General features: G+C 39.7%; 1 protein-coding gene across 4 annotated transcripts in view; it reads right to left on the bottom strand.

Annotated features, from left to right (window-relative positions):
- tnn (tenascin N) overlaps positions 1–23,809 on the bottom strand; it is a 37,784-nt gene extending 13,975 nt beyond the window's left edge. For all 4 annotated transcript variants that reach the window (XM_061044652.1, XM_061044654.1, XM_061044653.1 and 1 more), the window contains exons 1-8: positions 23,653–23,809; positions 15,767–15,964; positions 15,181–15,381; positions 14,684–15,058; positions 8,159–8,292; positions 7,587–7,716; positions 4,481–4,663; positions 4,037–4,126 (exon numbers count right to left, since the gene is read on the bottom strand). In XM_061044652.1, the coding sequence (XP_060900635.1) occupies positions 4,037–4,126; positions 4,481–4,663; positions 7,587–7,716; positions 8,159–8,292; positions 14,684–15,058; positions 15,181–15,381; positions 15,767–15,962 (1,309 nt within the window). In that variant the 5' untranslated portion in view covers positions 15,963–15,964; positions 23,653–23,809. The remainder of the gene's footprint in view (positions 1–4,036; positions 4,127–4,480; positions 4,664–7,586; positions 7,717–8,158; positions 8,293–14,683; positions 15,059–15,180; positions 15,382–15,766; positions 15,965–23,652) is intronic.
- Positions 23,810–24,827: the final 1,018 nt, after the last annotated feature.

The following is a 24,827-nucleotide window of genomic DNA, read 5'->3' as shown; positions in this document are numbered from 1 at the left end:
TAGATAACACATTCCCACCCACACATACATTTAAAAGACAGAACACATAAACCTTTTATCTCTCGCCATTATTAACTTAAATTATAATTTGGTTTCTAACTGTCTGAAAAAAGATTGTATTCAACCATGTCCTTAAAACAAAGGTTTTCCTTTCCGCTTTTTGTGTTATTCTATCTGCAGTTTATTTTCTTGTAGTTGTTAGATTTATAACATGTTCTTTTTCCTAAACACTACTACTTTCTCAGTTGGCCTTGTATCTGCTCAGAAGTTACACTATGATGGTATCATGTTTCTCCAGATCGTCTACCACAATAGTCGAGTGGAAACAGTGTCTAGTCGAGGCCTCAAAACATGAGCTGAATGGATGACTAGGCGTTCAGTAACAGGTCGTCTTTCATCATTTACAGCCTCACAGCTAAAGAACCTCAAAGTACAGGAAACACAAGAACAGTATGTCTGCAGATCAGGTAGAGAAAAAGCATGTGGAGTTCACTGACCATAACTTTTTTATGTTAACCCAACACCCTGTTTTATTGATGAGCTACTTTAAAGTCTATGAGGTAGCACATTTAGTAAAATGTAAGTAGACGTAATATTTTATATGAATGATGTCAAATAGCAGCTCATCCTCCAAATGCCACGACAAATAGAAGGTGCCAGTATCCTTCCTGTACTTAGGCCTTTCTTCACACACATGCATGTACATTAATATTGAAATTCACAAAGAGGCACAAAAGGCGTCTAACATTCTAACTTATTATTTCTGGCATCTGCTTGTTCAAGGCTTGCTCAGACGGTGCTGATAGACAGGGTCCGCACAGACCAGGTACTCCTAGCGGACCACATGAGGTGCTACAGTGTGTCCAGATAACGCAAAGACTAAACACTGAGCTCCTCTGCCAAACCCGAGTCCATCTGCTCTGTGTTATACAGGCCTGGGTAGTGACTTTATTGAATCTGAATAGGCAGCAGTCGTGGTATGTCGTGTTTATACGCCTCATAATCTTTTGGCAGGTTAGTGACTTTGAAATGTCTGCTCCAAGTAGACGTCTGGTGTTTCCTTAAATGTTAGCTGTCATTGAATCTTTTCACTCGAGACATGATGCCAGTTGAAGGGAACATGCAGCCACCCACCCACCCACACACAGACACAAAGACAAACAAACACACACACACACACACAAACAGACACAAAGACAAACAAACACACACACACACACACACACACACACACACAGACACACACACACACACACACACACACACACACACACACACACACACACACACAAAGACAAACAAACACACACACACACACACACACACACACACAGACACACACACACACACACACACACACACACACACAGACACAAAGACAAACACACACACACACACACACACACACACGCACACACACACAGACAAACAAACACACACACACACACACACACACACACACACACGCACGCACACACACACACAGACACAAAGACAAACACACACACACACACACACACACACACAGACACAAAGACAAACACACACACACACACACACACACACACACACACACACACACACACACACACAGAGGATGACATATATGGCCACACATTTTCAGTATCATTCACAGTTTATGTCTTAATTCAACATTTTCTTTAAAAGTTATGAAATAAAGTGAGGGGATGAGAGCAACATTTGAAAGAAAAGAAACCCCCAATAGAAATATAGTCATTTTCAAAGTGTCTAAGATAGATGGTAAATATGTGAAAGAAATATATTAGCGTTTGTAACAGGAGTCAGCGCAGTCATCTACAGACAAAAGCTCTCTTCAAAGCTTAACCTTAACCTAATATTCCGTTATATTCCTGCTCCTAAATTGTTTATGAATTAACAGATATACATTATATATATTATATATATACATTATTATTCACCGTTTATTTCTGCTCTTTTGGAAACTTATTTTGTGATGTAACCATAACACAAAACTCTGTTTCATCTTATTGCTCCAGCACGGGTTTGTATGCTGTATTTCTGACTTTTCCTCCTTTTCCTTAATGTTCCTCTTATCTCTCACTGCATATGACCATGCAGGCCCCAAGGAAAGCAGCATGTTGGGTGAGATAATAGCTGAGAGTTTGAGCTATGCCAGCCTTCATGAAACAAGCACCTTCTTACTGGCATGAAGAGCTGAGGACTATCCTCCTCCATCACCTTTAAGCCTTTTCCTGAAACACCTAAAATGAAGGATTGTCGCCACTGAAGTGGAGACAAGCCACAGTCTGTCTGGTGAAGATTATCACGTCTGCACATACACACATGTGCATTTACTGCTTCGGCAGGTATACACACACAGACAAGAAAGAAAGCGGTGACAGTGGCACTTGAGTACCTGACTGGCTGCAAAAGAAGAGAATTGAGTCTTGAAATCCACTTGCTAACTCTTATGACTAAAACTGTTAAATTGTTTCTTGTGGGGTCTTAAAAATGTAGAGCTATCAACCTGGAGAATTATTTCAGTTTAAGGGTGGATGACAGCGATTATAAAGGAGAAAGAAATGGAGAGAGAAAAGTAGAAATTAACAAATGAGCAGAATTTAGAGGTAGCTGAAGACCTGCTGCTTTAATGGACCATTTATTCGTCACTTAAGAACTAACTTTAAAGAGCCCATATTATGCCCTTTTTGGGGTTTGTATATTTAATCTATGTACCTACTAAAGTATGTTCACAACAGCTAAAGTTTGAAAAAAGTGTCTGTTTTCATGTACTGCCGCTCCATGCACCGGCTCGCTTCTGACTCTCTCTCTAAGGCTCTGAAGTGCCCACGTTCAGAGTCCCCACGTGTGCCAAGTCTGATCTGATTGGTCGGCCTGTCGGCTCTCCCGTAATTGGTCAGCCGCTCAGCACGGTTCTCGGAAATGTCACGCCCCTTTTACCATATTGGGAATGCAGCCACTTTGGCTCCGAGGAGAGCAAAAACATTAGCACCTTAGCACTACTGTGCTACCGCAGGCTACAGCATATCGTGGGCGTGCTACAGAAGTTAACGGGCATGCAACATGAGCTGCTGGGCTTGCCACAACAAGCCAATGGGCTTAGATCAGTGACATCACACTGACAAGACGTCACACTGGCAAATGTTTTTCGAGGGGGGCTAGAACCGAGCGTTACATGCAGCTAACGCTGCAGCTAACAGGAGGATGTAGGAGAAGCTGCGTTTCTGCAGACTTTGAATTTTTGCACATAGATGTGCCTAAACATGCACAGGACACTTGGAAAACACATTAAAGGGCATATAAAACCAGAAAAAGCATAATATGACCCCTTTAAAGATCAGCTGTTAAATTAATTTCTCCTAATGTCCAGAACATGGTAGGACTTAGTGCCACAGAGCTACAACCCAACATTACCAGATGGACTCTGTAAATCACACCTTCTCACCGCAGTCGTCAGAGAGCATCTTGCAGTCGTTACACCGTTCATATCATGTTTCCCCTCGGTGAACAAGGCTCACCACAGCCATTAGGACCTGTCCAGACTATTAGGCTGTAAATTCCTGCCCTCTATCATTAACCCATAATCCTTGCTGGCTGTATTCATTCTGCTATTATCATTGGCTGAGTGTAGAAGATAATACCAGGTTGTATCATACAGACTGTGTATGACAGATTATGTGTTTTTCCCATTGGGGTGAACCACTACTGAATTATAGGTGGCTTCAGCTTTGAGCCGTTTTTAATGCTGCAATGAAATCAAACTAAGTGGAGTATGGGTATCCTCGCTGATTCTTTGTGTGTTCCTCTTCAACAAGTGGCGTATCTGTCGCTTTAAGTGTCAGCCAATTCAGACAGTCAGTGATACCACAAAGAAATTCAGAGTCACAGATAATTTGATCCAGCATAGTCCATTTGAGTAATAAGTGGGCCCATGTTGTGCATATTGATGATAAATAAAAATGTTTTAAAGTGCTGGTCATTTAGCGATAAATAGGGTTAAACGGATCATGAACACTGATGTGATGATACTGACCTGTGGCACCAGAAACAGTGGAAGATTTCCCTTCATTGGTTCCTTTGACGGCCTGGACTGAGATCTGGTACTCTGTCCCCGGAAACAGGCCTGCAGAACGACACATTTATAAACTCAGTGCAGTGTATTCCACTTCAACTTTCAACTTCAACAACTTTCAAGAGGTTGCAATTTAACTAAAGTGATAAGAAATAAACATAATATTTCTGTAAAACGGTTATATGGCATGTTCATTTCTTTAGACTTAGACTACTGAACGGGCCCAGTGATAGAGTCAGTTGTCGCTCAACCGGGATGTTGAGGATTAGTTGCTTAGCTCCTGTGTTCCACATATAGAAGTGTCCTTGGGCAAGACACTGAACCCCAAAGTGCTCCCGCGGTGTGAATAACAAAAGTGATGGAGGACTAATCGGAGAAATTGAGATTCTTCTGTCGGTAACTTACCCACAATAGTGTGTCTGGTGCGCGCCTCCTGGCTCATCTGAATGTTCTGCTCCTCCTCCTGTCCCGCTGGGTCGACATGTGTCAACCTGAAGTGATCCACCTCAACTGGCGGGTTCTTCCAGTCCACCTGGATGGAGACTTCTGTCTGGCCAAGAACGTGGAGATCACCAATAACAGAAACATCTGGGAAGGATACAAGAGACAACATGGTACTGGGAGTACAGACATGACCCTTAAACTGGAGACCTTGTGTGAAAACCTCTGTCATAACATGCATCTGTCCTGCTCTGGACCCACCGTGTCCTTGAGCCGGATGATTAATCACTTCCGGCATTGAAAGTTCAAGTAGGAATAACTTGACAGATTTCTTATTTGGCCTTGAAAAACATAATGACCAAACATGATATCAGAATAAAAGTATTCAGTTTTGTTTGAAATATGTTTCTCATTGTTCTTATCACATGCTTTAATGAGTCAAAAGATAAGAAAAAAACTGCAACATCAAGTGAATGTTAAGAGAATGTTTTTTTAAATGATTAGTTCTGTTTATAAGGAACGTGACCTGCCTGTGTGTTTGGGCGAATGTGTTTCCACACTTCCGATATATAATGCAGTTTTACATGATTGAGTCATTTTTCGGATTTGTATATTTGTCAGCTTAATTTACCTTTTAAGCATAAAAGTATCTGCTGTTCTTCTACACTCACTCAAGCATTTTTCACATTTGCACTCATTAACCTTTGTAGACCATTTCAGGCAGACCGCCCCTGAAATCTTCCTGACTAAGTTATTCACATATGCACCTTGATGTGGGAGACAGGATGGGGTGTCTTAGAAAGCGGGACATGGCGTAAAAAGAAAGCAACATACTCCTACACTATAATGAAAGTTTCTGACTTTATATCAATGCTTCTTGTAGTTCAAACCTCTCCCACTCGCTCATGGTGAATTTTCCTGAATATTACCTGCTGTGTTCTCATTTCCACTCGACTGAAATTCACAACGGAAATGAAACAGAGGGCTGGCAGGAAAAATAACTAATCTAAAATTGGGGTGAACATTTTGCCGTTTGCATTCAAACATTAAAGTCACCCCAAACATGTTGGAACATTTTCAGGAGTTGCGTAAAGTGTGAAAGCCTTAGAATCAATAATAATGAAAATCCATCATAGCAAAGAGTGACGTGCAAGAATATATGTTCAAGCTAATCAATGTGAATTATATTAAAGAGCAGTATAATAACTGAGTGTTTATTCTTCTTCCATGATTTAAAAAGTATATCTTATTTAATAAGATTTCAAATAACAAGTAATCAAACAGCCTCAACCAATGATTCTTAAACTGATGACCCAGAGATCCTTCAGAGCAGAGGTCTTCAACTACATTTGTACAAGGGCCAGCTTTTTTCTTGACAGACAATGTGGGGGCAGGACTTTTAAATATGCTTGCACATAAGACTGACTGCAGTAGGGCTCGACATGAAGAAGTAGGCATCACTTAATGGGAGTATTTCAGCCTTGGGATTTTATTTTTATTGTTTATTGTTTAATCACCTGAGATAATTTATATTCTGGGAGCCAGATAGGGAGCTTTGGGGGTCTGGATTGATGATCACTGCTTTAGAGGGTTGTAAGGTTTCCCTAGCTATGGATTTCCATCAGTAATCCATCAATAAGTAACACAATGACAGAATGAAGGGCTACATTTGTCATTTCATACACTATCTGTAAGGGAAAACGTTTTATCCCTTGGTGGACTCAGGAGTAACTTCTCAGTGGATTGGTCGGCCAATGAGTGACAGTTTAGCCAATTAGTTCATTGACAAGATGAACTTTTTTTAGATTATTTCTCTCCTATGTTTAGCCTGTGGAAGTGAAAGACACTCAAAGATGTAAAGAATATGTTTTTTTACTATTAAAGGACTTTCAGGTGGGTGTATATATTTAAATGGGTAAGATGTTCAAATGTAAAGATCCATAGGTACCATTTTGAACTTCAGCACTGCCAACATGGGTGACAGAGTTTGCAGCATACGGCGTCAAAAGACAAAAAAGGAGAGAACAAACAAAACAGTGTGGTAAAAAAAGATGGGGTAGCATTTTGATTTTTAAATGCCAGTTATTGTGTCTTTCTATGGGAAAAAAGACAAAAATTTGCATGAGCTCTTTTGAAGTAGATCATCGTTTGATGTTGAAAACTATGTGAAATGTGGGGCACATGCTGAGCTCTCCACATAGAACCAATAAGCCAGATGATGGCGTGTTTTCCCATGCTCATATGGGAATGCCATGCTCTATGAGGTTTTCCATCAGTAACCAGGCTAACCACACATTAGAGTCAAACTCAATCCCTCTCTGTGTCTGTCTGTCTCACTCACGCCCACCAGTCCTGCCTGTTAATCTCTTTCCCGTCACATCTGCCTCGAACCACATCTGTGAGCAAGTTTGATTTCCATTTAACACATCCGTAGAGCCATTTCCTTGTAATTACCTTAAAATGTAATAGTGAACAAACCAGCTCTTAATGAAAAACTTCAGCTTGTTCATCTTAGCAAATCATTTGCGTAAAAGACATCTAGGTTGATTTAAGGCAGGAGAAACTCTGGAAATAGAGTCACTTAACTGTCTGTGACTCTCCAAGTAAGATAACATATCAAACAGTTTAACCGTCAAAATCTGAGATATTTGAAATATAGTGAGGACATGTCACGTTAAAAATGTCTGTCCTTTCTCCTGAACTCAAGATTCTTCATTTGAAACACAAATGAACATTTAAGCATTTTACATACCAATGGTTTCATGCTTCATCACATGTGATGCATGAACACGTCAAGCTAACCTTAAACCTCAAATGTGACCACTTAAGCCACAGAAAATGTGACTAAATCCCCCCTTACCTGCAGGCGCTACCTGGCCTTCCTGCCGTAAGAGTCAGTAATTGGTCACATCTGGTTTTCAGCCGAAACCATTAAAGTATTTAAAGGCAAGATGCTGCTTCCAGCCCCCTTCCACTTCACCAGTAATGGTTCTCGATCTGCGTCATGCTCATTTAGTCAAAGGAAGCACACATTTGAAAGTCTCATTGATGGTTTCCAGTGCAGCCTCACCTGTGGTAGCTTCAATCATGTCTGCCTCACTTCTGATATCTCTGATGACAGCACACACCTGGACGATGTAGGTGACCCCAGGAGACAAGCCTGTGATGAGATACGAGTTTTCTGCGTTGGGAATCCGAACCTAGGATGAGTTGAAAAAATCGACTGAAAATTCCTTCACACAACAGTTAGAGGACAAATCATATGGTTTCATGAGCGCCCTTTATTAACCTTTATTGATATTACAGCGCATGGTCTGTGTCTAGATTGATCTTATTGTACTGGCTGAATGATTAATGAAAACAGGCAATATCATGCACATGATACAAAATAACTGGTCTGCAGCTAAAAGTACACACAAGAAATAGAAAAGTGAAGGAAAATGTGCAAGGATTTCTTGTCAAAGTCAAGTTTGCTGAAGTAGTTTTGTTGGGAGAGCAAAATTAATGATTAAACAGTTCAGCCAAATCCCAGCCATGATTATATTCAGTACAACAGCACTCCCTGTTGAATTATACTGAATACATAAAACATTGTTTTTCTGACAAACCAAAAGGAAAAAAAGAGAGGGAAGAAAAACCTACTTGCTCCATGGCGCTCTGATCCCCTTCAGGATGATAACTCAAAACGTAATACTCTGCTCCACTAACGGACTCCCACTCGACCAGGAGAGACACGTCAGTCACCTTGACCAACCGTAGACCCTGAGGGCCGAGCACTTACAGAGAAAGACAGAGGGACCAAGGTTAATAAAGGTCAAAACACATTTTACAACCTTCTATTACTTTCAGAATTTCTTTGCCATTTAACGTCATCATTTCTGTTTGTCAGCCTTTTTGCCTTTCACCCTCACTAAGTGCCTTAATTATAGGCCCTAAAAATAGTTTTCATGGTCATACTTTTTTTTAAAATACCACAGTTTATCACGCATGCTCATTCTACAAAAATGCAACAAATGGGTTATTACAGACCATGTTGCAGTAGGAAGCAGGTGCAAGGACATTGTAGATCCTTCTTCATGCACAGTATTTGTTTTTAATTCATGACAGTATAGCCAGCCTATGATGTCAACAGGAGAAGTCATAGCTACAATCTGTAAACACACAAATAGTTCTGGCAAAAAGAGCGTTTTCCTCCAAGTTTCTGAAATTCTATCTTCCTTAATTGACCCTTACAAAAATGGTAGATTAGAATTGAAAATCATAAAACACTATTCTTATATAAGCTAAAATAACGTTTTTTTGCTAGTGTTGCCCATTTATCTTTTCTACCTGTACGTCCCTCTTACTCCATGTTGGAAGACCATGAGCTTCAAAGCAAGACCATTGAGGCTTCTTAAAAAACCTGAAATGGAACTTTGAAATTAAAAATAGCTATTCAGTGGTTATACAAGGCCAGAGGGTTTCAGTGGAGAGGTTGGAAAAGTATGCCAGGGGATGAAATAGAAGTTGTACTCCTTATGGGTAAGTAAAATAACAAAACATCAGCTAAAAGGTTAGTAGACAGCAACTCAGCAGTGTTGGGGAGTGAGGCTTTCTCCACCATCAAGACCTTTCTGTGGGTACGATGGGAGGTATATGAATGGTAGGGGCTGGTGGCAGCTCAGTACCAACTAAGTAAATTACAAGTGGAAAAAGTGAATCTGGTGGTGAAGGGGTCCACCGTAACTTTGGCAGGGATGAAATTCACATCAGGTTCAGCCGCTGTTCCATAAGGCAAAGTCAGGAAGCGTAATGTTGTTTTTTCTCAAGTGCAGCAGTTCTTTTCCATCCAGGAACACTTTATATCCCCCTGTTGCTACTCTAGACACGACCATCAACAATCCTTACTCTCGAATAATATTACAGGACAGCTGGGGTGAATAAATTAACATATTAAGATCGGAAAGAAGTCTTAACCAATCGTCTTTTGTGTCTTCTGTGGTTTTAGATGAGTCCCGAACAATTTGAGGAAGGAAAATATGACTGAAACGACATGTTTGGATTGCTCAATAGAATGTAAATCTGCAGCGAGTGAGCGCTGAGGAAGTATCAGAGGTGATGTTGTTCAGGACAAATGAAATGGGAATTCAATCAATCTTATTTTATGTTGTTGCTCAGGGTCGTATTATCTTTTATGAGGTTTCCTTCTGCTTATAGATCGTCTTTCGGGTTAGACATGTAAATACACTCTGATCTAATTGGCTTAAACACATCTGAATATGGTTTAAAATTCAAGGGTAAATGAGTTGAATATAATCTCTTTAAATGAAAGGAACCATTACTTTGACATTGAAAGCCATGATAACAAGCTTAGCTGCATTACGTCGGCATTACCTTATGAGATGTGGTATTTAACTTTCATCTTGTTTTAAACTATAATCTTGTGGACAGAGTTCGGACAACACAAATATTTTAAATTGTTATGGCAACATTGGTTCTCTAAAACATATAGCATCTGACTTTCATGGCTAGATTAACACCAATAGCAGATAAAGACAAGGCACTAAGGATGTCTAAGTATGGAATACTCTGTGATTGATATTAAAAAGCATTGAGGCTTTAAAAAAAACTACAGATCTTCAGTCATATCCTTAACCAAAAGCTGCCAGAAAGAAAGAGATACTGTCTTGCAAGAATATGTCAGCAACATTTTGGTACAGAACGTAACAAATTTAAACAGTGTGCAGGAGTTTTATTCTATTTTTGGTGATTAAAAACAGAAAATATTGGGTGCCTAGGACTTTTTTTTGTTTCTGTGTTGTCCAAACAGGTGTCAATATTGTTTTAATTTCTACTAGTGTCAGATGTAAGTTTTAAATTTCTGGTATTGTGACTGACCACCCTTAAGGCCACTACATACGTATACAGTATAAGCTATACACTTAGACTCATGTTGCCATCATCACCCGCAGAGCAGATTGACATCCATCATACAGGCGCTGAAATGGCAAATAGCCACATAAAACAAAGAATGTCTGGACTGACTTTCTCTCCTGCTGCTTATTACCCCTATTATTACTCACAGCTAAAAACAACACAATGTATTTTATTTCTTTACCTCCCACCTTCCTTTCCACCCTGACTCTTCCTCTGACACACTGCCACTGTTGATGTTGGACTCCATTCAACCGCACCTACACACGAAGCTGCAGCTCTGTCTCTGTCGCTATAGTCTCTGCCTCTGCAGGGCAAAACAGCTAGAAGAAACCAAATCTCCTTCAAGGGTTTGACACAGCTGACCCGCTACTGTGAAGACTGAACTATTGTAGTTTTCTAAAGCTGTGGTTCAGGACCTGAAAGTGGTTGTGGAGTGTCTTTTGGTGGATTAACCAAAAGCAAATGTTAAAAAAAATCCCCTGCTGTGCAGTAGTTGCTCTACTCTCAGGGTTAAATGTATAAAAATACATTCCATTTATGAGTAAAGACAGACTTTACCGTATAAAATATTAGTTTAAGCTTCTTCTGCACTCCAAGGGGTGAAGAAGAAGTTTAAAAAAGATGGATTTTATACTTCATCTTTTAAATCTTCGAGATCTGCTAGATGATACAGTTTGCACTCAATGAATTAAAGTGTCCATGCCTGACTGCTGCTGCTCACCTTTCTGCTTGCCTGGCCTAAAATTGCCATAAAATGCAATTATGTACTCTGCTCCTCAGGCAGTACACTCAGAGTGGTTCGGTGAACAGTACATTTAGCAGGGAAAGGTGACCAATCTGCTAGAGGGTCAAAGTTAGATTGAGCCCCAAAATACTGATGGGTCTTCGTGTGTCTTGTAACAGTATGTGACCTCATGTCATAAGTTGTCTTCAGGCCATAGCTGACAGGGGTCTTTGGGTCAGTCGACTGAAATGGCCCCATCAGCTGCTATTTCTGAAATAATTGTCAAAGAGATGCTTTGAATTCCACAGAAGTGGGTCAGTAAGGATTCCATCAAATTATAGGTTCAGTGAGAAACACCTGACATGAGCATTATTTTAAAAGGACTTCTCTTTGAGTGAGCTTTAATCAACTGCTGGTCATAGTTCCTCATATTTTAGACATGTCAACAGCCTAAAAACAGAAAAGAGGAGTTTAAGGCTGTGGAGGATGCAGCAACAGCAAGTGGTACTGGTACAGGAGAGTTAAAATGGCCAGTTTAAGGATTTGGTTTCTCTTTGACCCAAAGAAGAATAAAAACCTGTAGGTTTTGTCTGCTATTGTTCAAATAAAATCTAAATTGTCTTAAATAAAAAAATATTTTTTTAGGCTTTTTGCCTTTACTTGATAGGACAGTGGATAGAGCAGGAAATCAGGAGAGAGATTGGGGAATGACGTGGGAGGAGCTGCAGGTTTGGATGTGAACCCGCCCCCTGCTATAGATTCTGTATATGGGGCACAACCTAACAGCTGTCCATCAGTGCCCAAAACCAACATTATTATACTGATTTTTCAGTGTTTTTATAAAGTATTTAAATAGTTATGTACCAAGTGAAGGATATTCAGCATATTAGAAAAGCTGTAAAAATAAATATGATACAGCTTTAATTGAAATGTGTAAAATAACAACACAATATTAACAACAATATTTCATTTTTTTAAATATATGTCCAGGTTATAGGAGGGAATCAACATTAATCAACTGATACAGAAAACTACAAAGCTTTCTCAAATCTCAGTTATAGTTACATTCAAAGAGTAAAATGTATGCGTGTCATGGCTCTCTCACTCTGGCTCCCTCAAGGTTCATTCCTTTCACCTGCTCTCACCTGCACACCAGCTCTCCATCTTCTCATCAACTCAGCAGTATATATACCCCGGCTCTCCATCCACTCATCGGCAGATCGTTGTATCAACTACTGCGGTAGACGACGTCTCAGGCTAAATTAAGATTTTGAAAAACCGTTTTTTCTTTTTTTGGTTTTTGAGTCTCATCCTGTTTTTTCCTTTGCTTCAGGATCACCATTCACCCACCTGCCTTCCTGCTCAGCCATCTGCCTCAACCTGCTCTCTGGACTCAAGACTGCTCAGCCACACTCACACCCCTACTCTGGTCTGTTCAGCCTTCGTCCCCGTCACTCTGCTAACCTCCAGAAACTTCAACTCATCTTCATCTCCATTTGCCACAATAAACCTCATTACCAATCAACCCCTCTGTTTATGTGTCCTGCATCTGGGTCCTAAATTCACTGGTCGTAACAATACGGGCATGTAAGGATCAAAATGTATTACTGAGTTTGATAATGCTGTATGAGGGTATAGTAGCAAAGCAAGATAACTACACTTGTCAGTTTGGAAAGCCAGGCCTGTACACCTTTGTATTAAAAATATAGAAAAGTTCAACATATCACAAAAACAAAGCTAAACACGGCTCTTAAAGTTTTCTGAAATGTTTACATTTCTGCTGTCAAGAGATCAATTGCTGAATAGTTAGTGAGCTAGGGATGCTTTATCATGAGGCAAACAGACAACAGAAAATAAGCTTGTAAAAGAAAAAAAAGATGGCTGAAATATCTAAGAATAAATCCAGCTTCATAATATAACCTGTAATTTAATGAAGCAGGCAGAAAAATGTACAAAAATGTGAACTGGGCTAAGGGGAAAAGTGTTACAGTTTTTATGGTTCCAGAGCTCCTTGTAGCATCTGTGTTTTCCATGAGATAGCACTTAATATTCACAGCTTAATGTCAGCAGAGCAATAGAGGTGACTAAATAAAGAGGTGAAATGTGAATGTTAATTCTCTCAAGAAACACAGATCAAATTTAATGTGAGTCTGGGTCGTAAAAAGTTATAACACTGCACCCCGGATTCATAAATTCCCCATTAAAAGGAGCCTGGCAGGATATGCTAACTAAGACACCATTCATCTTTAGAGGACACACACCAATAGTGTTGCTGGTAGTTTGGATGTGAACGCAGACTGAATGCAGATTCTGTCCACCTTAAGGCCGTCTCACCAGTGCATGAACACAAGGCAATCACTTCCCTGAATGTGCTACTGTGGGAGGAATAGCGTACACAGGGGTGAAGGGATGCGCATGAATATTTAATTTAATCTATTTTATTTGTGAAGGGACCATGTACAACATTAAACATAAATGTTGCCATTTGATGCATTGTACCAGATTCCTGCAAGATAACAACCCACTCACAAAACATCATCTTGCTGATTATACAGCTACTTAGGCCTACTTAGGAAATTAATCATTTGAAACTAAATATTAATTTGAAGTTATTTTATTGATTTAAATATGATTTATTTCTGAAGCAAAACAAAAACGGTAGTCCATTGGAATCTAAAATTAGAGCGGCACCCATATAAAAATGGTTAACTCTGTAGCCTTCAGAAAATGAGCTAAAGTAGCTGCTGATGGTGGCGTGAGACAAGGTGAACATGCACATGAATCAGTGCAGCACTGACAGGTGGTTATCCCTCATCACTGTCATCGTCTAGTGGCATCTTGTTATTTACCACCAGTCTTTAAAACCCCACTGTATCACACCACACTCTGTTCTATCTAAACTCAATATGCAATCCTCAGTTTTGTGATTTCTCTGACATGGCCTGCTGTTTTTGCATATTTTGGCCTCGTTCCTCCATTGTTACCCTCTTCTTTTCCTGCAGTAAACAGGCTGATTTCAAATTGAACATACTTTCAACAGATTGATATAGTTACAGCAAGAGTCTATGAAATGAGCCGTGTCATAAGCAACACTCAGCTTTTTTTTCTGGCCAATCAGAATCATGTATTTAACACAACTGTGTAATGATAGGCTAGTTGTTAGCTGTGTTTCCCTATTCGCTTTTCTGTCACCATACTTTATCTGAGTTCAAACATTAGTCCCTGACAAAAAAATGGTTTCCCGCCACTTTTGAGATAGGCTACCTGCATTGATCTTGAAATTAAAATAGGCCTACTTTTTAATAAACAGTGTGAAAATGTTGTCCTATTAGCTTTCAAGCAGACCCTCTGACTAATAGTAACTGGCAACATCGCTGCTTATTTTTCCAACAACACTTGAGTGATTGAAAGTAATCTTTTTCCTTGCTTGTTAGCCCACTTATGAAGCTACTACTAGCGAGGCTCAACTATTTGAAGAGTAATTATGAATACACTTAAAACAAATCCAAAACATTTAAATAGCTTACCTAATGAACAGTCCTCCCCATAAAAGCCTTCGTCACAGACACACTGGCCATCCACACACTGGCCATTACCGATACAGTCATTGGGACACTTCTGGATGTTGCAGAACTCGCCAGTGAAGTGTGGGTAACACACACACTTTCCGTCCACACATTGTCCCTTGTCGTTACAGTTGTCTGGACACATCAGCTGGCTGCAGTCGTCTCCTGTGAAACCCTGATGGCACACACATTTCCCATCCACACAGCGGCCGTTGTCATTGCACTCGTCAGGGCAGGACGACACGGAGCAATCTGGGCCTTCCCATCCTGGGTTACATTGGCAGCTGCAGGTGTCGCGTGAGTATGTACCTTGGCCACTGCAGCTTGTGTCCACTCCTAAAGAATAACAATTAAGTCGTATGTAGCTTAATTCAAAATGCTAACCTTCGTTAAACCTTTTAGCCTGTAGGTCAAGCGTTAACTTTCCAGCTTTGACTGGGATATAGACTTTGTCTTACCTGCAGCACCACCTGTTCCACAACAACCCTGACTACACTGGGTCTTTAGGTAGTTGACTTCTTCCTCCAGCCCATTCACTCTGTACAAGAGAGACTTGAAGCTTTCTGACTCATCGCAGTCACACTTTGGTGTCTGCAGCCTGATGTTGTGTCTGAAGATGATGTCGTTATCTCCGTTCTTAGTGGTGTCTGTCTGAAGACCTACAAAACATGACAATAATTCTGATGCTTCATTTCTTGATGTTTTGTTAATGGTACCAATAGTCACACCCTAATAAAAAGTCAAAATATGGCAATGTAAAAATGCATTGTTAGAGGTGATATACAGTATGTAGACTGGATTAGGCCTACTGAAAGCATGCCCAATACTTGTTTTGTTAGACAGTGACTCTCATGCAATGTATTACCTCTGCTAGGCATAGGGGGGAAATTATTTTAATAATCTGTTGTACAAAAACAGACTTATCTGTAATTGTGAGCCTTTATCACACATATAGTCATGCTCAACTCAACAACAGTCCTTCTCTTATCATGAATCACTCTCAGAGGGTTTATGTCTTGCTATATTTTTTGTTTTTTTTATTACCTGTTTCATTCTGGGTTGGCATGCCGTCTAGTTTACAACTGGAGCCTCCTGGGATGTCAATTTTATAGACATGGCTGAAAGTGACTCCCTGCTCTTGGGGTTTGGGCTCTGGCAGGTTTTCAGCAGAGCTGAGGGATGACAAGGTGCACAGTATGGCCAACAGGCACAGGGCCCTCCACAGCAGTCTGGTGGTCATGGCTAGAGGACAAGAAAAGAGCATATGATTTTTATTTTTCTAAACCAAGATAATTATTGACATATATGTCACACAAGACACACAAAATGTTGACTGCCTATTACTGCATAGAAGTGTAACTATAGAATTAAAAAAAAAAAACATAATTTAAATAACATTTAAGAAATCTCAGAATAATTTCAAGATAGTACAAAATAGTTTGTGTAGTTTATAATTCTGAAAGTATGTAGAGTCCTGACTAGAAGTTAATCCTTTAAAAACTTTAATAATTCAAATATAGGGATAGACATCTTTCTAACTAAACATCTGTTACACAAGTACTGTTTCTATGAAACTGTAAAAGAACGGAGGGTGGTTTGCGGTTGGAAGACCAATAGTCATTGTTCCATTAAACACAAAAGAAATTACTAATATCCCAACGTGTCCAGTACAAGAGTGCTATGCTGAATGGCTCAAGGTTTATATGGGAAGATTAAATTAGGCATTGTGCCAGAGACAATTAGCTTGACTAACCATAATGACAGGAAGGAGCAGTAGTTCTTTTTCTCATTATGATGAGAATTCATCCAACGGTTCCCAAACTGTTTGTCAAAAGTTACAGCTTCTTTGTGTAACTGAAATGTCGTTCTAATATTTCTGTCTGGGTAGAGAATTTTAACATTTAATACAAAGTGTTTATTATGGAGGTATTTGGAGGGACTGGTTAATGAGGATTTTCTTAATTGAGTAGCCGAACACAGTGTGCTTAATGCATTGTATAAGTGATCTTGTACTCAAGAAGATATAGTTTATCCTTAAAAACTGAAAAAAACCTGTTAATTTCATTAGCATATTTAAGTAGGACCCTAAGTGTGAATTGAGTTGTTTTTACCTTAAACTAAAGAAATATCTAATATAATAATGAAACTCTCCCCACTGCTGACTGTTGAGCACATAAAATAATTCTCTCACAATTCTCACACATAGTGGCATGAGACAATGTTTCCAAAGGAGGAGTGATATATATTTTTCATCTGTTTTTTAGTGTGTGCTTATACGATTTGTAAAGATTATATCTTTGGCATGAACTTTGTCTGACAGACAGCAGAAACTGTAGATGTTTGTCGTCACGGCTGACTGGACGTTAGTCTCCGGGTTGAAAAAGGGTCATATTTGTACTTTCCAGTGAGTGTTTTATTGAGAACTGAGGACAGACACACCGGCTTGACAATGCATAAGTTACATTACATTCAGTGGGGCACGCTACTGTATATTTAATCTCTTGAAACCTAAACCATTATGTCTCCGCGTGGTGTGTGTTTGTGTGTGCGTCTGTGTGTGTGTGATTGGCTCTCATTCCAGCAGCAGAAAGTGAGCAGTCATCACTTTGCCAGAGATCCGGTTGCTCTAAACCATAAATTGTGCTCAGTCAGGCGTTTCAGAGACTCAGAGGGCAGACACATGTCCTCAGTGATGATGTCATTGTTTTTAATGACAGTGATGTCATGTGAACTTAAAACCTTGCCGTGGCTTCCCTGGAAAGCCAAATTACAAGCTTTCAAAAATAGTTATGCTATGCTTATGCCTGGTGTGTGTGTGTGTGTGTGTGTGTGTGTGTGTGTGTGTGTGGGAGGGGGTGGGGGGGGGGGGGGGGGGACTTTGGTCTGAAATAAACGTTTTGGTGTAAAAGTTTGAATTGCGGCCTATTCTGGTCTTAGTCTTCTGAGTGTGTGTGGTCTATGGAAACACAACACCTCCAATAGGTCCATAAAAGCTTAATAATAAGGTAATGGGGCCCCGGAATGATGCTTGACAATTGTAAAACTACATAGTGATATACAGCACATGCTTGAGACGGTATGTGTGATCTGTTATGAATCTTTCCTACTGGTTCAATTGTGTATGCATGCATTACAATATCCCCAAGTAGGTAAATAGAGCACATAAGGGGCATAGAGAGGGCAGACAATTGTAAAAGACGGAATGATTAACACATTGTAATAAATGAAGCGATCCCATTCTCTCTCTTTTTTTTATAAAATAATGTGATTGTGATTTAATTCTCATTTACACTTATTAGAGGAAACTGAAAATGAGGTTTAACAATTTGAAACCAAACAATTGCTCTTTTACCATCAAACCCTAAAACAGATGGAAAGGTAAAAAAAAAAAAAAAAAGAAAGGAAAACAGATCCTTAAAATCCCAATGGAAACTGTGGGCCATGTTTTAACAGGCGGTTGTCTAAAGCATGTGGTGCAAAGTGATTTTTGGCGTGTCCGACAAAATTTTTTCTAGTTTAGTGGCGCACAATCTGGGCCCTAAGCTAGGCACAGGGAGCAAAGAGATTGGATTTAGTCACTTGATTATACATGGGTGTGTTTTGGGAGTGACATGAATCAAACCTATGAGAGTGTCAGCTGTCATTCCCTTTGGAGTCTCTTTGTTGTGCATTCTGTTTGTATGGAACAAGCTCAGTATTGGTGCTTTGTGAACTCACCAATGTATGCCCATATTTCTAATACGTCATCTAAATAGCAGGAACTTACTGCAGCACAGACTTTGGACCAGGTATAAGGTGATCTAAGGTGTAGTTTGACAGACAAACACGCCCCTGGGCGCTAACTGGGGAACAAATGTATTTGGTATTCAAGCAACGTGGGCACCAGTCATAAAAGAGTGACACCTGCACACGTTGGAAAAAAAAGACAGAAACCTGCGCTTCACAGCAAGATGCGCTAGGTGACGGTGGGCCCTTTGTGTGCATTGGCTTGAACACTAAAATGTCAACAAGTTGGCCCAAAACCTGCCAATCCTCAAGCCAATTATTCCATTATCCTATTACCAGTGATTTAGGGAAGGGATCCCGTGTAAGTGAGAATACCTGACCTTTAGAGTGGTATTTACTTTTTTTCAATAGCTATAAGGTGGAAAGCTATTTCCCTGATGTAATTCGACTCAATTTGTTTCTGTAAAGTGAACTTTGGCTCTATGAATCCCCTTTGTAATGGTTAACACAGGATGAAATATAATACATGAAAGTAGTTCTCAAGTAGTTCAAAATTCTCCAGTCCGTTTTCATGGAGACAAATTGCCATGTAATTACCATGACTGTTTTCTAACTAGTCCAAACCCAATATGGCTGACCTTGTTAGGTTATTTCAGCTGGCTCTTTGATTGCTGCCTGTCAAAAGCTTGAGGTCGGAGATTGGTGCCTGCACAAGAAACCCAAGCTATTACATCACTTGTGAATTACTTTTTTGACCCTGTGTGTTCGCCAAAACTTGAGTTGGTGTTTTGTTAAAGGCCAAGATTTTGGAGGGAAAACCTGAAGAGGCAAAAAAAAGATGTTAGGAGTGGGAGATGGAAATAGACTTGAAAGTAAGGAAAATGTGGATGAAAAACTGAAGTGAGAGAGTCTAAGTGAGTGAGAGAGAGAATGGATATGTGATAGAGAGAATGATGGAGGGAGTGTGTTTGAATCAGTGACAGCCAAGCAGTTAGCCACATTACCGGCAGTAGACTTGAACCATGTGGAATAGCAGTGGGCATTGGCTTACAGAGATGCTTAACAAGCATGTTTATAGCTGCCTGTCAAGGGTTTATTTGATGCAGACCCTAGTCTTATTTCTCTTGGAGGAGACAGCCCTGTGACCTTCCAAGCATAGCAAAGGACTGATTTTAACTGCTGCAAAAGAAAGTACCAGAGTGAGAAAGAGAGAAAGATGGAGGGATTAATGGAGAGAGGAAATGGAGACTAGAGAGGAAAGTGGGGCTGTTTCATTTCAGAAGTACTGCTGAAGAGATGAATGGATGGATAAAGGAAGATGGGGAACATGAACTCTTGGGTGGATGAAGAGAGAAATTAATACAGAATTATAAGTCAATTTTAATGGATGGATGGGTGCTTCGATTTATGGTTGGATATATTAATGGAAGAATGGGGGAACGAGATGGACTTGGAATTACTTTTTTTAAAACCTTTAGTTCAAATCTCTGAGTTTGTTTGTTTTTCACATCAGATTAGAATTTTTCATTCATTCATTCAAATTGCACATGTTTTGGCAAATGAGTGTAAAAGATAAAGTGTGTTTGGCTCCAAATTTGCACAAAACCGCTCCATACAGTACCTACCTCTGAAAGTAATACGTTGATTCTCAGTGAAACTGTCAAACTCTTCACTACTTATAACTAACTTTCTTTGTTAATTTGAGCAGTCACAAGCAAAATGGTCCAGTCAGTTATCAAAATGGGTCAGACTTACATGAATACTCCATGAATATCCATAACTTGTGATGTTTGTGGTGGCTGCTAAATTGGCAAATGAGTTGCCAGCTGACAGTAATGAACAAGGAAACACATGGGTGTCGTTTTAAGCTCTGACAGTGTTTGACTTTACATGAAAGACTGAAGGGGAATTTTCTGTTTCTAGTACATGCAGCACCATTTTACACAAACAGACTTACTGCATACGATGTACTAATCTCTTTGTGTACTGCTGTATTGCAACCTTGAACTATGAATCTAAAAAAGCTCAATATGATATAGAACAGTGGTTCTCAAGTGGTCTAGTCTAAGGACTCACCACTAACTCCTTCAAAAACTCGTGACCCAAATTTCTGATATATTTTCAACCAATCAGATTTATTGAATGAAAAATAGTGCCTGTTGGACCTCAACTGGTACAAAACATATGACGGAACAAAGAGAAGGTACAAAATCAACATGTTTGAAGAGCACTTCATAGACTTTTTACACTTTTTTTCCAGTCACATGTTCGCGACCCACTGAAAAAGGCTCCACGACCCACTTTTGGGTCCCAACCCACCAGTTGAGAATCACTGATATAGAAGACACAGAAGGCATTCAGCAAGTTGAAAAATCATTGTATAAAACATTTTCAACAAAAATTCTATTTTTATATAAGAAACTTTTCCAGGGTTGACTGACATGGAGACAAATACATCATAAAGATGGAAAAAATGCCAAAACATTTTGATTGAAAAGCAGAACGATGTTTAGCTCTTGTTTGGCATCAGTGTCCAGCCAATTGATAATATAAAATCAGTTGAGCTATTAATTAAACTAAAGTTAAAGTTAAACTATTAATCAACACGCACAAGACTGAAGGATAAAGCAGGAAAACAGAATCTCTTCAGTCCGGTGCTTGTCCTCACTCTGCTCATAGCGCACGCAGATAGCATTTCAGCCTGGCTTTCAAAAGCCTCTCAAGTAAAATTCAACATGTCCATAAACACAGTTAAAAATTCCTTCCTGACAATAACTTCTTTCTGTCAAAGCAGAGCTTTTGTCAATGAGCTTGTGAAATGTTAGTGGACTACCTGTAATGTGTGTTCACTCTTTTATATGGATGTGAATGGGACCCCGGCCATGTGTGTACAGTATGTGTGTGAATGCTTTCATTTATAGCTTACAAAGCTTGCTGTCACCACAGGAGGCATTCTACTGCTGGTTACAACAGCAATTTAGTCACCTAGAGGCAGTACTGTCTGTATCCATGGATGCCCTTCTCTGAAGGATCCTTGACAACCTGTAATGATGCTTGTGTGTTTGTGTGTGTTTCTCTAAATCTCCATCTGCTCTCAGACAAGTGAATGCAGTGAATGCATACAACACTGGGTCAACATAAACAGAGAGGAGGAAGACTTTGACAAACAGCTGTAACTTATATTGGGAATTCAGATAAACAGAGGGAGATAGAAAAGACGAGGGAGACTTGGTCAGTCTGCCTCATCCTCTCTAGAGAGTCGTTAAGCCACAGACAAAAGGCTGACTGTTAAGCCAGGCTTCAGGATAAGACACATTTCATTGGCCCAAACCTTAACAGTCTAAGGATGAGATGAAGTGCGGGTTAAAATAAAAGAGCAGAGAGGTTGTGCCTTTATGTGCGGTTGAAAACTTGTGGACCTTCCATTTCCCCTTCCTGTTTCCCCCCCTCTGCAGCAGCTTGCAGACAGAACACGCACAGTAAAATGAATAAAACGGAGCTGAAAGCAATTATCGTCTGAGAGCGGAGCTCATATCTTCATGATTCTGTCTTCCTCCTGCTGCCCTACAGACCACAAGCAGACCTCGATAAGGACTGCCGAGACGCTATCCCACTTTAGTTTGGCTGTCACATGAAAAGCTAACCAAGTGAACAGAGAGAAAAATAACACAACTCGAGCGTTAATAAAAACAGCTGAAGTTCTAGACAGAGATAAGTTTTTGGAAAAAATAAAAAAGTGTTTTGAGTAGCTTTAATGTGCCCAGGGGTATTTTCAATCAGTGGAGGTATATGAAAGAACTGGAGATGTGAGGTTCTTCATGAAAGGAGGTACATTATGCAATCTAAACAGTAATAAGCCACCCACTCAGGGTTATGTGTGTGTGTGTGTGTGTGTGTGTGTGTGTGTGTGTGTGTGTGTGTGTGTGTGTCTCTCTCTCTCTCTCTCTCTCTCTCTCTCTCTCTCCCTCTCTCTATCATTTTGCATGGCTGAGGTCCCACATCTGTAGCTCATTTTGCGAGGGCTTCTGTGTATTCCCTGAGCCAGCACAGTAGCATTAAAGGTAAATCAAGTGGATCAACTGCCCTGTGAGAATATCTGTCACCCCAGCACAATGTTATAATAAATATTTAAGTTTTTATCACAGAGAAAATTAGTGCTCGTAGCTTTGTTGACTGTGTAATTGAAATTACGTGTGTATATCAACTGAAAACAAATTGTGTTGGGGGGGGGGGTAGGGGGGGTAATTCCTCTGATTTATGCAGCATTGTCTGAACCTTTATAAATCTGCAGAGTAGCTTGATCCCTGCGGTACACTTTCATTATATTAATGAATCATTTATTTCAGATGCAATCACATGCGATATGCCTTGTATGTTGTAATTGGTCGAGGTGCAATCGATATAATTTCTTTAATACATGTTTGACGACCCCCTTTTTATTACAACATTGTTTTGGAATTGTGGAATAGAGTAAAATGGTCACCTGCATAGAGATATTCAAGCAAAGGTACCTAATTCTTACACTTGAGTTATTATACTTACAAGTAGTTATTTCTGACCACTTAATATACAGCACCTCAAAAGTTTTTGTTAATGGAAAAAAACATGTCAATCTTTTTGCACTGTGCCTCCAATAAATCACTTAATACAGAGTGTAAAACCCCACCAGCTGTAAATATTTCCACAGACTAACTATTCCACAACTTTCATATGAATAAAGTGCTGCCATGCAGACACAAACTACCATAAGCTTCAGTCAGCTTCAGTCCCGGGACACTTTATAAATTCCAGGTGGCAAGTTAAACTGGGGTACTTTAGATGGATGAAGAGAGAGAAAAGCTGGAAGCTAGCTGTTACAGATATTTAAACATGAAATATTTTGACAGATACAGAAAAAAAGAGTGGTAAAAGGAAAAAAAAAAGGCATTGACCTTAAAGACCCTTGGAATCTTGTGAATATAAACACGCATTTTATTAGCACAAGAGAACTCACAACTTTAATTTAATAACATGGCATGTTTTTAAGTTTGTGTTTTTTTCTTATGAGCCAGCCAAAATAGGTCATATTTAGGCTGCATGTAATTGTCATAAAAAAATGGCTGCAAAAGGTAGATTTAATTGAACTAGACTTGTCAATATCCTTAGATAAAGAAGACAAATATTTTAAATATTGAGAAAAGTAAAAAACTAAAAAGTTGCCTTACCCTTGAGGGTTTTCTTGAACTCTCTCCTCTTCTCTTCTCTTCTCTTCTCTTCTCTTTCTCTCTTTTTCTCTGAAGGACTTTTTCTCCCTCTGCCACCTGTTGACAGGCCCACACCAATGATTCAAGGATCTCGACACTGGCAGTGACTTTTGCTCTCCCCCCTCCCTCTCCAATTGTTAAAATCTTTCCCAAATGCCTGTAGGCCAATGGGCAGTTAGTTTGGGAGTGTCTCCTCTCCTCCTCTCCTCCTGTGTTTGAATGAAAAAAGGAAAAGGAAGAAGAGGAGGGGGGGAGATAATTAGAAGCATTTACCACACTTTTCCCCTGAGTGAATCTCAGTCTACCTTTAATCACACTTCTTACCTTTTCTTCTTCAGTGCCTTAAAACTTTCATCACTCTTTAATAACAGTTTTTTTCCCCCTCCCTGCATGACCTTAAACAAAGTAACTGGATAAAGGTTGGATTCAATGGGGCAAGATCGAAGCCAAAACAAATGTGGAGTCAGTTTAGGATAGAAGTACCACTGGGAAGAAGCTATATTGAGAAAATCCATTTTTAAAAGCCAAAACAGAACACAATAACAGGGTTAATCTCGACTTCAATAACGTGAAAAAAAACAGCGGCATACAAAAACGGAGACACAACACATTTCCTTGGAAAAAAACCTTCTGGGTGTCTTTTTGGTTTGTGAAATGGTGATAGTAATCACAAAAGACATTTGAAACAATTACTGTCGGTTGGACGATTGTCAGTTAGACACCAAAATGTCTTGACTTGATTTCACATTTACGTACAATTCTCACCACAATGTCTTGTGAAAACAGGCCACCAGGAAGCAACTGCAAAGATGAATACCAGGCTAACATCTCCAAGGCGACAACAAACCCACAAGTGTCCTGGTGAAAAACGTACCCCTCAGAATGCACTGTGATCACTTTAAGGCAGGCAAAGGAAACAATGCTTTGTTTCAGTTTGGTCTCTGTGATGAATGTATGTTTACATTGAAATTTGAAATAATGCAGGCCAACCGAAAGCATGCATAGACAGACCATGCATATCTTTGTGACCACCATGGAGAAAGGCCACCTGTGTCAAGGTTGGTAATACTTTACGCTGACAGCGGCTGTTTGTCTCTAAATATATAAGAAAGGTTTCAAATTTCTGCGGGAACACA

The sequence above is a fragment of the Labrus mixtus genome, chromosome 8 (genome assembly GCF_963584025.1).
Source record: "Labrus mixtus chromosome 8, fLabMix1.1, whole genome shotgun sequence".
Lineage (NCBI taxonomy): Eukaryota > Metazoa > Chordata > Actinopteri > Labriformes > Labridae > Labrus > Labrus mixtus.
This window is presented reverse-complemented; position numbering and strand designations above follow the sequence as displayed.